This window comes from Hyperolius riggenbachi, chromosome 4 (assembly GCF_040937935.1).
Source record: "Hyperolius riggenbachi isolate aHypRig1 chromosome 4, aHypRig1.pri, whole genome shotgun sequence".
Lineage (NCBI taxonomy): Eukaryota > Metazoa > Chordata > Amphibia > Anura > Hyperoliidae > Hyperolius > Hyperolius riggenbachi.
In genome coordinates, this window is record NC_090649.1 from 48374548 (window position 1) to 48391127 (window position 16580).

Sequence of the window (16580 nt, forward strand, 5' to 3'; positions counted from 1 at the left end):
TTATTTTCTGGCGAATGCTCCCCACATAGCGATTATTTTCTGGCGAATGCTGCCCACATAGCAATTATTTTCTGGTGAATGCTCCCCACATAGCGATTATTTTCTGGTGAATGCTCCCCACATAGTGATTATTTTCTGCTGAATGCTGCCCACATAGCGATTATTTTCTGGTGAATGCTCCCCACATAGCGATTATTTTCTGGCGAATGCTGCCCACATAGCGATTATTTTCTGGTGAATGCTCCCCACATAGCGATTGTTTTCTGGTGAATGCTGCCCACATAGCAATTATTTTCTGCTGAATGCTCCTCACATAACGATTATTTTCTGCTGAACGCTGCCCACTTTACGATTAATTTCTGGTGAAATGCTGCCCACTTTACGATTATTTTCTGGTGAAATGCTGCCCACTTTACGTTTTCTGGTGAAATGCTGCTCTCTTTACGTTTATTTTTTGGTGAAATGCTGCCCACTTTACGATTTCTGGTGAAATGCTGCTCTTTACGATTATTTTCTGGTGAAATGCTGCCCACTTTACTATTTCTGGTGGAATGCTGCTCTCTTTACGATTATTTTATGGTGAAATGCTGCTCTCTTTACGATTAAGGAGTCAAGGAGGGGGTGCTAGCTGATTGGCTTCCATGTGTCTGCTGATTGTGAGGTAAGGGGTCAAAGTTTGGCTCCATGATGATGTATAAGGGGTTCCTCAAACATGCCAAATGTTCGCAGTTTGCAGAAAACGCAAACAGCGGAAAATTTGCCGGATAATGTCCGCCGGCGAACCGTTCGGGCCTTCTCGTTGTGAGGGACCTGAGTTGCCTATTGGAGTGTACCCACTCCATGGTTGTAGAAAAGAGAGAGAGGAGAGGGAAAAGAAGGCGGAACCAAGAAGCAGCAGACCTGAAGGAAAGAAGGAAGGAGGCAAGAGGGCGGGAAGAAATCTCTACTGCTTAGCCACTTTTTTGGGTGTGTCTATTATAAAGTCCAGCTGATTTGGGCATAATGCCAGTGACGTAACTACAACTCATGGGGTTTCTCAGCAAAAATTTGATGGGCTCCCCCAATGTTCACACCCCACCCCTTGGTGCTCTTCATGGCCTTGGGGCCCATCTCACAAGGGTCATAAAACAAGTGTGGTCATGATGATCTTCACACCCATAACAAGTGTAGCCACAAAAACACCTGATCTGCAGTATAGTCCCCTGTATGGGAGGAAGGGAAGGTTAGTAGTTGGTGGCCCCCTATAGCTTTGGATCCCTCTGCTATTGCAGGGGCTGCTCACCTCTAGTTACGCCCCTGCATTGTGCAGATCTCCCTTTTGACACTGTTTACACTTGTTGAATCATCCCTCAACCATAAGGATTACATCATTCAGTCTTCATTTACCATCAGCAGACCATACTGTACAACTACACTGGCACATTGGCCTCAATTCACTAAGCTTCTTTCCTGTCTTTAATAACGTTTCTAGAGTTATCACCATGGTGATGAGGCATGTAGTATTCAGGAAACATTTTACCTCAGGCAAACCTAAAGTTAACTCTTCTGTCTTTAAGTTCACTCTTCAATCCTTAAAATAACTCCAGAGTTCTAAAGTGAAAGACAGGCTGTTAATTAACTGCGTGTGAAAATAACTACAAAGGAGATAACAACTACAGAGGAGGTAACTTAACTACAGAGGAGGTAACTTAAGGAATGAAGAGATAAGATAACTCTCTCCCTGTGTGGAGGTAAGTTTTTTCTTGCCTTATTAACTCCAGCATGATCTTAGTGAATTCAGGCCAATGTTTCAGGCTACACATCCTTCATCAGAGCATTGAGGGAATGGCACATCAGTATATGCACACATACAATCACAGCATGCCCATTTCTGGGTAGGCACTAACTTCATGTTAATGAGAACAGATGAAATCCTTCCAATTTTAATGCAGCAAAACAAAAATTGAAATCCTTATAGAAAGAAGCGTAAAGAAAAATAATTATCCCCAGTCGATCAATCCACATGCCTCACTTCATAATGAAGTATTGGTACAATCACCCCGCTCAGGTATGGTAATCGTTTTCAGGACACATAATCATAACTGGCATTGAACATGTTTAGTGGGGTTTCAGACAACTTTCTCCCACCTCATTTGTTCTATTTGAATCTCTGTACACACTTAGGCCCCTATATTTTTCACCTGATCTGAGTGCCTTTGCCTAACTGTAGGAACTGTTGGGCAGGATTGTGGGAAGTTTTTTTTTAGCTACAGAAACAAGCTTATCTCAGCATACAAATAACAACAGGCTTCCTATTTTGGATAAGATAGAGACACTATGACCAGACATTAATTGAATTTCACCCCCTGTTTGAAGAGTTTAGACAGTGATGCAAGCCTGTTGTCTAGGTGATGTTTGCTGTGGGAGGGGCAACAAGCTGTGACAGTAGAAAGTGAATGAGCTGGGTTAAAAAAAAAAGAATAGGGCAGAAATGATGTCACTTTGGCATAACAAAGAACAGTAAAGCAGAAATATTTTCTTTTCCATATCCCATTTCTCCTAAATCTGACGGTGAAAACTAAAAACAGGATCGGTAAGCTAAATAAGTAATTTCTTATTGTATGATTTTTTTAAAAGTTATTATGGAGTTGTATCCTATTGGAATGAGAACTGCAACCTTTAGGCCTCTTTCACAGTGCAACGTTAAAGTCGCACGTTAGATAAAGTTTTAACGTGGACAAACGCACAGCAATACTAATGGCCCATACTCACGGGCCACATTTGTGGCCTGTCGCTAGCACACGTGAGCGTGTGCGCGACAGGCCGGCGACAGCTCGTCGCCAGGTCCCTCCGCGTACACACGCGGAAGAGGGATCAGCTGTGCGACGGAAGCTGTCGCCGATGTTCCTCTTCCCAGCCGGAAACTCAGTTCTCTGGCTATAGGGTTGCTGTCGCTAGTCCGCATACACACGTGGACTAGCGACAGTTGCGGCGAAGTTGCGGCGGCAACTGTCGCTAGGCGATTAACCGCGCCAATTGCCTGGCGGCAGCAGCGACGAACGATGGTTCGGGGGGCACACGCCATACTCACCAGGGACCTGTCGCCGCAACACGCGTGCCCCACGTGGTTGCGGCGACAATTGTAGCCCGTGAGTCTGTGCAACATTCACAGTGCACATGTTGCGTTTGTGTGTAACGTGCAGCATTATTAGAAAGTGCTGCATGCTGTGCATTATACACGTTATTAACTGCGGTAGACTGTTTGCACATGCTCAGTAATGACCTGGAAGCATACTTTTCATTGCCTGTATGCTCTACTCTATGCGACGATAACAGGGCATAGAGTTGCGTTGTGATATTTTTGGGACGTTGCGTTGTTAGTTTGCATTGTGACTTTAACGTCGCATCAAAACGCAACGTCCCACTGTGCAAGTAGCCTTAAACTAAAAATAAGAATATAAGACTCAAGGAAAGTCCCATATACTATTACCACCACAAACAAAATGATCTCCTAGGACAGTTTATATTCAGTTCAGGTTTGTTTGAAGTTTGTGTGAATGGAGGAAGGGAAACAGGAGTGTAAAAGAGAAACAATGTATATACATTAATGATTTTTTTTTTCGCTTCGTGTCGGGACCCACGGGGTTAATTTTTTCCGTTAAGCAGCAGCAGGACGGCGAGGAGTCAGCGTAGCAGAAAGAGCCATTACGTACCAACATCGTCGCTACCTCCAACTTTTAACAACCCGTAGCGCACAGTTTATAGATCAAGACTGTTGATTTCAAATACATTGTAAATTGTCATTCGGAAGCTTATGAGCCCCCGAGGAGCGTTTCGGCGTTTTCCCACAAGAGCGCTTCCCTTCCCCCGAACACATGCTCCTAAATCTCCCTCTTTTATATCCACTCCGGAGTCTTAATGAAGACTTTTTGATGCAAGAGAGTATTTAAGACGGGAGCGAGTCAATTTAAGGCTCGACTCAGCTCCATCAAGTCTTTTGGCTTCTGTTCTGGGAGGCGGTTTACATGTTAACTAATTGCGCATTTAAACCGCTCGCTGTTTTTTAAAGCTGGATCGTAATACGTGCGTTTGTCTCCATAAAGCCTTCGCCCGGTGAAAGATGCCAACAGCTGCGGCGCGCTCGGATGATGAGGGATCGGGCGCCCGCCGTAATCTCCCCCGTATAGACGCCTTTCGCAAAAAGGAAGCCCGGGCTGCATTCTGCACATATTTCATTTTACGTGCCTTAATTGTTTGTTTAGGCTGCCGCGGCGCACGCATGCCAGGCGAGGATATCTCTCTTTTACGCATTTTATTTTCTCGCAAAGGTAGGGAGAGTGAACGCGAGTTCCCGAAAAAAAAGCTCCCCCGGGGGGAAATTTCAGCGAGGGGAGATAAATCCAGCCTTCCTACTGCAGGTTCCTCTTGGATACTTCGCCAATTACGCCGCTGTAATTGCCTCTGTAGCAGGAAAATAAAATAACAGGTGTACTGGAAAGACTCCAGCGCATTCCTAAAGGGGAACTCCTCCATGTGTCAAAGTCCCGCTTAACTCAGAACAAGTAACTAGTGGTGGCTGAGTTATTAAAGTGGAGCTGAACGCTTGCACAGGACAGAAGCAAAACCGAGAAATGCACCCTGTATGTATTTAGAGAGTTTAGCCTGTCTAACCCCCTCTCATCTGTGACTAATCACAACTGTAATTAAATCTCTCAGCTGTGTCAGCTGGCTGCCTCAGCAGAGTAGCTAATTTGTAAACACAGAATGCTAACCCTATATCTGCTTCCATGAAAGCAGGAAGTAGACACACTGCAGATGTATTGCAAGATTTGTATCAGCTGTAACAAACAAAATGTTTTTTTCTTCTTTAAAGGTTATTATGCTGTTGCTTATCTTAGAGCAGAGAGGAAGTTCTGAGTTCAGGTCCGCTTTAAACAAATTTGCGCGCAGCACCGAAAAAAATGGGTGTGGCCATGACATTCTATGGGCGGAGCTAACGTAATGATGTAACAGCGAGGCATAAGAAAGCAGTGTTTACGCCATGATGTGGTCAAACGTGGATTCGCATCATGGGTGTGCAGAAACTGTGATGCTAATAGTATACCGTAACCACAAAGCAGCAAACACAGCCATCTATGACCATTATAATAAATGCAGCAACGGTTACCCCAGACACCAAAAAAATAACACAATGGGCAACATGTCACCACAAAATAAACGCATTGCGGGCAACATGTCAGCACAAAATAAACGCAATGCGGGCAACATGTCAGTACAAAATAAACGCATTGCGGGCAACATGTCAGCACAAAATAAACGCATTGCGGGCAAACATGTCAGTACAAAATAAACGCATTGCGGGCAACATGTCAGCGCAAAATAAACGCATTGCGGGCAACATGTCAGCACAAAATAAATGCATTGCGGGCAACATGTCAGCACAAAATAAATGCATTGCGGGCAACATGTCAGCACAAAATAAACGCATTGCGGGCAACATTTCAGCACAAAATAAACGTATTGCGGGCAATATGTCAGCACAAAATAAACGCATTGCGGGCAATATGTCAGCACAAAATAAACGTATTGCGGGCAATATGTCAGCACAAAATAAACGCATTGCGGGCAACATGTCAGCACAAAATAAACGCATTGCGGGCAACATGTCAGCACAAAATAAACGCATTGCGGGCAACATGTCAGCACAAAATAAACGCATTGCGGACAACATGTCAGCACAAAATAAATGCAATGGGGGCAAACATGTCAGCACAAAACACAATGGGGGCAAACATGTCAGAACAAAGTAAACGCAATGGGGGCAAACATGTCAGCACAAAATAAACGTCAATGGGGGCAAACATGTCAGCACAAAACACAATGGGGGCAAACATGTCAGAACAAAGTAAACGCAATGGGGGCAAACATGTCAGCACAAAATAAACGTCAATGGGGGCAAACATGTCAGCACAAAATAAACTCAATGGGAGCAAACATGTCAGCACAAATTAAACGCAATGGGGGCAAACATGTCAGCACAAAATAAACGTCAATGGGGGCAAACATGTCAGCACAAAATAAACGCCAATGGGGGCAAACATGTCAGCACAAATTAAACGCAATGGGGGCAAACATGTCAGCACAAAATAAACGTCAATGGGGGCAAACATGTCAGCACAAAATAAACGCCAATGGTGGCAAACATGTCAGCACAAAATAAACGCCTATGGGGGCAAACATATCAGAACAAAATAAACGCAATGGGGGCAAACATGTCAGAACAAAATAAACGCAATGGGGGCAAACATGTCAGCACAAAATAAACGCAATATGGGCACATTTCACCTGGAAAAAAAAAAAAAAGCATTTACTCACCTGACATAAGTACCCTCACGCAACCGGCCTCTGGTGTGTGTGCAGCTCTCCGAGCTCACAGGCACTCAGGCAGAACAGGGATACAGCAAGATGGCGTCTGGAGGCGGAGCCCTGTAGCGGAGAAACACAAATAGTCTCCAGTGCAGGGCTCCGCCTCCGGACGCCCTCTTCCCGTAGCTCTGCCTGTGCCTGCCGAGGAAGGACAATGGAGGCTGCTGGAGCGGGGCTGCTGGGAATGAACTAGCGCAGCATCTACTAGACGCTGCGGCTAGTTCATTCAGTACGGTGGCCAGAGTCCCGAGGCTAAAAGCGGGACGTTTCCCGGGACCTCATGCAGCCTGGGACAGCGCCCTCCGAAGGCGGGACGCGTCCTGGGTAAAGCGGGACGTATGGTCACGGTACCTTATACCATTACAGCCCAAGTTTTATAAATAGGGTTTTTCTGCTATGAGTGTATCTGTGTTTTGCTTTTGCACTTTATGTTTTTGTTTTTGTGTGTGTTTTAAATCAGACTTTTTTGATGGGGAAAAATACAGTATTATTTCTTTTTTGTAAAAAATGCATGCAAAGCATGTTTTTTTTCCCGCATAGAAAAGCATTGTATGCTATGTGGTTTTAAAATGGTACATTGAAAATGGCAGAGAGCTGTGATTTGCAATGCAACCCATAGACTTTTATTCAGGGGCGTAACAATAGACCCTGCAAGGGATGCAGCCGCAGGGGAGTCCAGAAGCCGCAGGGGGCCCCATGGGGGAGAAGTTTATTTTCCTTATCCTGAGAGACTGACAACTAAGGGCACTGAGAGAAAAAGCTTTCTGCTCTCTGCACAATAGTTCTAAGGACTGCATCTGCTCAGCCACTGATAACGAATCAAACACAGTTTTGTAGAGAAAGATTTGTAGACAGTCCTTATTCAGTGTGCAGCAGGCTCTTGTGTACAGCTACCCCTCCCCAAGTGCTCTGTACTGTAGTGCTCTATACCTGTACCTGGCTAACCTATACTGGGGCACCACCTGTAGCTGGATACCCATACTGGGAGTACCACCTGTAGCTGGCTACCCATACTGGGAGTACCTATGCTTGGATACCTCTACTGTGAGCATCTATGCCTGGCTACCTATACTGGGGGACCTATATCTGGATAACTATACTGGGGGCACCTATACTAGTCTAAGACAGGGCAGAGGGACAAGAGCTGGCACAGAGAGAGACAAGAGGTGACAGGGGGACATAGAGGGGGCTTTGGGAAGCCTCCCCGTGGCGCTCCTGAATAGTGTTAATGTAGCATGAACTAATTCCCGCAGGGCAACCGCTTTGCGGTATTGGTTTTGACCCTGCATAGTTTGGCATGCGAAAGCAAATGTATATTTGCATGAGCATTGCCTCATGATAAGCCAATTAGGCCAGATTTGCAAAGCCAGATTTGTTAGTGTTAAACTTGGTGTTTGAGCACACATACATTTTCTTGTTCCTGGAATGGGGTTATGTAAGTCTTAGCTGCACCTGTACCAGCCTCCCTACACAGGGGCACCAATAGCTTGCTACCTATCCTGCTGGCACCTGTACCTGGCTAACCTATACTGGGGCACCACCTGTATCTGGCTACCTATACTGGGGCACACCTATAGCTGGCTAACCATACTGGGAGTACCTATGCTTAAATACCTATACTGCGGGCACCTATGCCTGGATACCTATACTGGGGGGACCTATATCTGAATAACTATACTGGGGGCACCTATACTAGTCTAAGACAGGGGGACAAGAGCTGGCACAGAGAGGGACAAGAGGTGACAGGGGGACATAGAGGGGGACAAAAAAGGCACAGGGAGAACAGAGATGAGACAGAGGGACATGAGGTCACACAAAGCGGGACAAAAGAGGCACAAAGAGAACAGAGGGGGACAAAAGAGAACGGATTCAGGTTAAGAACCGACCTACAGTCCTTATCTCATTTGTTAACTGGGGACTACTTGTATTTAGTTAGTATTTAGCTCCACTCACATCATGTCATGGCCACGCCCACTTTTTGCCGCCTCTTTCTTTGGTAGGGGGTACATTTGCTTGGGGATGACCCACAAAGGGGTATAAGGTTGCGAACCATTGCTCTAGTGTGTGTACAATGCTTTGGGGGTCTTTGGTGTTCTCCTACTTTAGTAAATCAGTCCTAACAGTCGTTTGCGAACCAGCAAGCCCCTCCCACCTCCTGGCAGACAACGTTTCAAAGATTCTGCACAGGTTTGCTTCATTACCGATGACACTCAATACATAGCTCCCAACTGTCCCTCTTTCCCTCTTTCCTCCTCATTTGTCCCTCTATAAGGACTTTGCCCCCCTTTCTATGTAAATATATATATATCTCTACTGAAAATGTGTTTGTTTGACTCTAAACTTTATTCCCAGACTTTAAATTGATATATTACTAATTTTAAAATGTTAATATGAAGGATAGAAATAAACAGTGTGGTTTGAATTATAAAACAACATATTTGTCTTATTAAATCTTTATGGTATGCGTAAATAGGGCCGTGATAAGGGGTGTGGCAGGGGCGTGGCTTAAGTGTCCCTCTTTCTCACCTCAAAATGTTGGGAGGTATGCTCAATGTCTCTCCGCTAGAGAGAAAAATAAATCAGGACCTTGATGTAATTATACAAAGCAAGCATGTGTCTGCGGTGCAACCTACCTTTCAGAGCGGTGCTTGAAGAGTCCTTCAGGTGAGCTGAAACATACCAGGGACTGGAAGGGTGTCCCACATTCCTCACTTGAGCTCCCTGTGATCAATTCAGAAGAAGTATATAAAAAAAAACTGACTGAAACACAGGATGACAAGCTCCACCCCTGTCCTCCAGTGGGCACCACCCTTAGTACCACATCCCTGGTGAAGTTCACCTACCTTTATATCCAGGAATGTGAGTTTAGGCTGTATGGGAAGCAGAAGCCCAGCTGGCCCTCCCATGGGCTGGACATCAATGTGGAGCTGGTGCGGTCGCACGTATACACAGCTGCGGCTGTCCGCCATGTCGCTGGAGCTGCAATAAATGAAAGCAATGCAGTGATGTCACATATAGAGGGGAGGAGACTTATGACAGCTGCTTACAAGGGAAACACAGAATAGTAATATAATGTGCAAATCAGACTGGTATTTATTACAAAAAACGTAATCGCCAGATTGTCAGCACAAACGCATCAATGCAATCAGTAGCGGGCATAGGCCTGTGCAGGCCGCTCAGCCACACAGGGGCCCCAGGTCCTCTAGGGCAGTGTTCCCCAACCCTGTCCTCAAGGCCCACCAACAGTGCATGTTTTGTGGAAATCCACACCGGTAGTTAATCAGCTCTGTTGAGGCACTAAATACCTCACCTGTGCATGTGTGTGGTTTCCTGCAAAACATGTACTGTTGGTGGGCTTTGAGGATCCATCTGAAAACGGTGCCTGTGAATAATGGCGCACGGTTTTGCCACTAATCCGTTTGCTGCTTATCGCTATTTAACGTTAAAGCCTCATCGTTATTTAGCTCTGTTTATTTTATTGAAATTTAGCGTTAACACACAGAACCCTCTCTGTACCTATCCCTAACCCCTAAACCCCCCCTGGTGGTGCCTAACCCTAACCACTCCCCTGGTGGTGCCTAACCCTATCCACCCCTCTGGTGGTGCCTAACCTTAAGCACCCCCCCTGGTGGTGCCTAACCCTAACCACCCCCCTGGTGGTGCCTAACCCTATCCACCCCTCTGGTGTAGGGATGGTTGGAAATGCCAATTTCCGATTCCGCAGTAAAATCCGCATTCTGCCATTGCCAAATACTGATTCCGCTTTCCGCTACCAATTTCCGCATAACAATGCGGAATTTCCGCCGGAAATCGCGGAAATTCCACCCGACTTTAACATCGATTTTCTCAAAAACTATAAGGTCTTTTTGAAAACTTTTTTGCATCTTGTTCAGGAGATTCTGTTTAATAAACCCTGAAAATTTGGTGCTTCTAGGACTTACGGGGGCTTTGCTATTAACCGCTAAAGTCGGCGGATTTTTACTGTAATGTAAATGCAGAAAATAGGCAGATGTAGATTTTCTGCATTTTACATTACAGTAAAAATCCGCCTAACGCACTTGCATTACCGATTTCCGCATTCCGATGCGGAAATGCAATTTCCGCTCGGAATTTCGGAAATTGCATTTCCGCGGAATCCGAATGATCATCCCTACTCTGGTGGTGCCTAACCCTAACCACCCCCCTGGTGGTGCCTAACCCTAACCACCCCCCTAGTGGTGCCTAACCCTATCCACCCCTGTGGTGGTGCCTAACCCTAACCACCCCCCTGGTGGTTCCTAACCCTAACCACCCCCCTGGTGGTGCCTAACCCTAACCACCCCCCGGTAGTGCCTAACACTAACCACCACCCCCTGGTGGTGCCTAACCCTAACCACCCCTCTGGTGGTGCCTAACACTAACCACCACCCCTCTGGTGGTGCGTAACCCTAACCACCCCCCTGGTGGTGCCTAACCCTAACCACCCCCCGGTAGCGCCTAACACTAACCACCACCCCCTGGTGGTGCCTAACCCTAACCACCCCTCTGGTGATGCCTAACACTAACCACCACCCCCCTGGTGGTGCCTAACCCTAAATCTCCCCTGGTGGTGCCTAACCCTAACTTTGACAGTGTTACATTAAATCCATTCACCGCTTTGCAGTTAAATAACGTCTGCAGTTTGGCTTATGTAGGGCGCTATTGATAAATAATGTTAGTGTGTGCCACTATTGATAAATAACGTTAGAGTGTGCCGTTTTTCTTCTTTTTTCCCTGTGCGCCATTATTATGCAGTACTAACGATAAATAGTGATAAGTGTATCTTTTTAATGCGCCACCATTTGTATGCATAGGCGCTGTGTGCCATTATTCACTGATCCGCTTGAGGACAGGGTTGGGGAGCTGTGCGAGTGTGCGCCATTATTCACTGATCCGCTTGAGGACAGGGTTGGGGAGCTGTGCGCCATTATTCACTGATCCGCTTGAGGACAGGGTTGGGGAGCTGTGCGAGTGTGCGCCATTATTCACTGATCCGCTTGAGGACGGTTGGGGAGCTGTGCGAGTGTGCGCCATTATTCACTGATCCGCTTGAGGACAGGGTTGGGGAGCTGTGCGCCATTATTCATTGATCCGCTTGAGGACAGGGTTGGGGAGCTGTGCTCTAGGGCAGGGCACATGCAGCTGCAAAACAGTGAGGGCCTGATTATCCTCTAGGCTCTTCTATATGCATTCTGTAACCCATGAGGGAAAATGGACAGACAGGACACGAGAGAGGAGGAAGAGATGGATGGGCAGAATACACGGGAGGTAAGTATGACCTGTGTATGTTGATTTTGACTTTTATTTTTCAGTTCAGATTTGCGTTAAAGGAAATTTAAAGTCAAAAAAGAAAATCAGTTTAACTTACCTGGAGCTTCTCTTGCAACCCCCTGGAGTCATCCTGTGTCCACGACGTCCGTCCGAGCCCCTCCAGCAAGCAGCTGGCTGGCCACGCTCCTCCTCACTGCGCTCCCGCGGCCGAGCATTCTGTGCATGGGCAGTATGCAAAAATCCCTACATATGCAGTAGCCTCCAATTGGCCGCAAACGCCAGTCGCCAGCTTAGCGGGGGTCACCGCTGCTGCACGATAGAGGGACTCTGACGGACGGTGCGAGCACAGGATGACTCCAGGGGGCTACAAGAAACCCCAGGTAAGTTACACTGATTTTTTTATTTTGACTTAAAGGGGCACTATGGCGAAAAATTGTAAAAGTTAAAATATGTGCAAACATATACAAATAAGAAGTATGTTTTTTCCAGAGTAAAATGAGCCAAAATTTACTTTTCGCCTATGTTGCTGTCACTTACAGTAGGTAGTAGAAATTTGACAGAAGCTACAGGTTTTGGACTAGTCCATCTCTTCATAGGGGGATTCTCAGGGATTTATTTATTTTCAAAAGAACTTAGTAAATGCCAGTTGCTCCGTCCAACTGCCAAAAAACTGTGTAGCAAGCGAGCAGGGAAGCTGGCCAGCACCATTGTTTAAATCCTTTTTAGAGAATATAAAGAATAAAAGCCTTGCTGAGAAGAATCCCCTATGAAGATATGGACTAGTCCAAAACCTGTCACTTCTGTCAGATTCCTACTACCTACTGTAAGTGACAGCAACATAGGAGAAAAGTAATTTATGGCTCATTTTACGCTGGAAAAAAATGTACTTCTTATTTGTTTTTGTTTGCACATATTTTACATGTTACATTTTTTCACCATAGTGCCCCTTTAAGGAACCCTTTAATTTAGTGGTAACCCCTTACTAGATATGGGGTAGCCGCCGCGGAGGATCACATGGCCCCAGGACGTGTTTTTTAAAAAAAAAATCGGTGCATTACGCTTTAGCTAGCGGTTCGCTAGCTAAGCATATGCACAAAGTTGCTCCGGTCCACCGCGATCGCCCGCAGTAGCCTCCGTTATACGTACCCCCCAGCGTTCCCACGCCGGTGCAGCTGCCCAATCGGCTCTAGGCTTCGCAATGACGGCGATCAGGATTGTGGATGACGTCGATGACGTCATGACGTCATCTCTGATCGTCGCCATAGCAACGCCGGAAGTCGATCGGGAAACTGCGCTTTTCATGAGACCGTGGCGAGGTACGTATAGCCGGCGGCGATCAGCGGGCATGGGGGGGACCGGAGCAACTTTGGCCATACGCGTAGCTAGTGAAATGCTAGCTAAAGCATTTTAAAAAAATTTTAGGCAAAAAAACTCCCGGCGGACGCAGCCTCAGAAACTGCGTACCGCCAAGGGGGTTCATTGAAGCTGTAAAGCCCCTAGTGTATCAAGTGCAGTTCGAATGCCCGCTGGAATCGGTTATTGGAGGCCAGTAAGTATTCTAGACTTTTCCCACTTCCCTGCTGACACGGGTATTAGGTTGGGAAATAAAGGAGCGCACCAATCAGGCCTCTGGTTTTGCGCTTATGGGCAGGGCCAGATTTACCATAAGGCACTGTAGGCACATGCCTACAGGCGCCAGGTGATGGAAAGGTGGCTCACTCCCTACCCCAAGCGCATTCGTCTCTCCTTCTCTATGCAGAGTCCTGTTACTCACCCAGTTCTCGGCATTCCACTAATGAGATCTCCCTTCAGTCAGGGGCACCTCTAGCTATTTAATTATGAGGGTATGTGGTGCAGTTCAGTGGGGGTTTGTAGGTTCATGGAGGGCGGAGTCTAGGTTACCAGGACATTTGTGCCTATAGGCCCCTGTGAGGTAAATCCTGCCTATGGGAGCACTGGCCCTGATTTCACAATGCTAGCATTAGGCATGGAACCCACTAGCAGTAATGTTACTAAGCCATTTCTAAGCGCTTGTGATTTGAAAAGCTCTGGCTAATGTAATGCTATGGGTGTGATCGCACTGGAGCGATGTGATTTTATAAAAATCCCCCATAGCATTGCATTAGCAAGAGCTTTCCAAATCACTAGCACTTAGAAAAGGTTGCTAGTGGGTTTGAGCCCTTGTGCTGTGGCGTCTGTACAGCCATTGCTGAGCACCTGCACTGAGCGGGAATTGATATGACTGCATCTCTCCTCAGTTATATTTCTTGCTTTACCACTTGTGAGGGACACACACAGAAGTTTGTCTGCTGGAGTTGCACACAGCCCTTTTTTTTAGATGTTCCGTCTGTAATATGACCGACTTCTCTGCACCTCCTGCCCTGCTCCTTAATGACATCACTACCCAGGTGGTGCCAGGAAAATGCCATTCTCAGCCAGACGTACCTACCGAGCGCCCAGCGAGAGCTGCCATTAGGCTGCAGCTCCACAACACCCTGTTGTTTCATGTGCCATTCCTAAACATTGCATGCTCTATTTCAGGGCTCCCTTCCTTCCTGCACGGCGGCAGTGTGGGGGGAAGCATGTCCCCCTTCCTCCGCACGGCTATCCAGGTTAATGCTTCATTGTGGAAACAAAACTACCGGCAAACAATAACCTCCTCTCACAAGTCTGCAGTTCTCAGAGGCAGAAGACAGACTGCAGTACAGAGAGCGGTAACTCATAGCAACCGATCAGACGTGTTCATTGCTGTTCAAGGATAAGGTCCCGTCTGTCTTCATATTGGTAAAGAAGCAGGAAATTGCCCCAAGAAAGAAGAAGCCTGGGGCTAATGGACTTTTTGGGCAATCCATAGACGCTAATGCAAAATGTCAGCTTTTGGGCGCTAAAAGCAGAAATCTTTGCACCGATAAATAGCGGGCGATGGGCCCGTCCAACTGAAATTTTATGTTTTGAAAATTAACATTTTGAAATTCGTTTTGAGAATTATAATTTTGTAAATTATCGTTTTGAAATTTGTCTTAGCATTCAATAAGATTATTAAAACAGAAATGTATTTTTTTTTACGTCATTTGTGGCGGAGGGAGGGGGTTTTAAGGTTAGGAGTCAAGAAGGGGGGAATCTTATGGTTAGTCGTCAGTAAGGTGGGTTTAAGGGTTAGGCGACAGGAAGGGGGGGTTTAGGGTTAGGTACCACCTTACCTTAGAGTTAGCAACACTGTGGTGGTGGGGGAATTAGGGTTAGGTACTACAAGGGGGTCTTAGGCTTAGGCTTTGGCACCACCAGAGGGGGACTTAGGGTTAGGTACCACGCCACCAGGGGGTCTTACAGTTCGGCACCACCGGGGGGGGGGGGGGGGTGTTAGGGCCGGTTCACACTTGGTGCTTGGAGCGCCGCTTGCCCGCGGTCACGTTCGGCTCTGTGATAGCGACTTGCAGGCAAAATCTCACAATTCAGCGCGATTTGTGCTTGTGAATTCCGTTCCATAGAACGAGAATCACAGCCCAATCACCTCCGAAACTCTGCATGCAGCGCATTTGTGATCGATCAAAATCGCAAACGCTGCTGTGTGAATGTATCCATGGCGATACATTAGTAGCAGCGCTTTGCCTATCACTGGCGATCAGCAAAGCGCTGAAAAATCACCCAGTGTGAACCAGCCCAGGCCATACACTCGTTAGATTAGCAGCAGATAGATCATCAGATAGATTTCTCATCTATCTGATGTGTTTAGGAACATTTTTTACCAGGAACAGATTTCCAATAGATTTCAGTATGAAATCTATTGAAAATCGATCTGATGGCTTTTTTTTGCCATCAGATTTCCATTAGATCCGATGCAAAATGATAAGCAATCTCATCAGATCGACCTAAATTTTCCAGCATGTCAGATTAAAATCGATCGAAATCGATTGAAATCGACCACAAATCGATAGACTGGTCAATCGATTTGCGATCGATTAATATCAATCGATCGGCCGCTAATCGGCTCAGTGTATGGGCACCTTTAGACATCGGTAGAGAGAGGGCTCTGTATGAGAGGAGGGTTAGGTTTAGCTGTAGTAAAATATTGTTAATATCTACCAATGTTTTACTATCCTCATTACATTTGTAAATATTTCTGTGTTTTCATTGTTATAGACGATATTTTGCAATTTCAACTTCACCCTGCGCCCTTTTTATTGCTGTCATTTTAACATATTTATTATTCTAACTGAAATATAGAAGAAGAAATGATAAAAAAAAACACATTGTCATTGGCCTGGTGCACACCAAAAACCGCTAGCAGATCCGCAAAATGCTAGCAGATTTTGAAACGCTTTTTCTTTTTCTGCAGCGTTTCAGCTAGCATTTTGCGGTTTTGGGAAGCATTTTTGGTGTAGTAGATTTCATGTATTGTTACAGTAAAGCTGTTACTAAACAGCTACTGTAACAAAAACGCCTGGCAAACCGCTCTGAAGTGCCGTTTTTCAGAGCGGTTTGCGATTTTCCTATACTTAACATTGAGGCAGAAACGCATCCGCAATTCAAAATCTGCAGCAGCCCGGGAGTATGCGTTTCTGCAAAACACCTCCCGCTTTGGTGTGCACCAGCCCATTGAAATACATTACCCAAGCGTATCCGCAGCCGCAAGCGGATCGCAAAACGCAGCAGAACCGCTCTGGTGTGCACTAGGTCATAGACAATATTTAACAATTGTGGCTTCACCCCGTGCAATTTTTTTCTGGCACCCTTATTTAATGTATACTACTGCTAAGGATGAGGCAAATGCGATAAACGTGGGCTGAGTCAGAAGGCGTTAACTCAGCTCGCTGATGCGCTCCACGTCGCTCTCCATCTTCCCGACATGGCGGAGGTTCCAGTTTAAAAACTAGAAGTGCCAGGAA

The 16580-nt window shown here is 46.2% G+C and overlaps 1 protein-coding gene across 2 annotated transcripts in view; it reads right to left on the bottom strand.

Moving 5' to 3' along the window:
* The window catches only part of PKHD1 (PKHD1 ciliary IPT domain containing fibrocystin/polyductin), a 607682-nt gene that overhangs the window by 39078 nt on the left and 552024 nt on the right, over window positions 1-16580 (bottom strand). For both annotated transcript variants that reach the window (XM_068280030.1, XM_068280029.1), the window contains exons 60-61: window positions 9249-9384; window positions 9039-9126 (exon numbers count right to left, since the gene is read on the bottom strand). In XM_068280030.1, the coding sequence (XP_068136131.1) occupies window positions 9039-9126; window positions 9249-9384 (224 nt within the window). The remainder of the gene's footprint in view (window positions 1-9038; window positions 9127-9248; window positions 9385-16580) is intronic.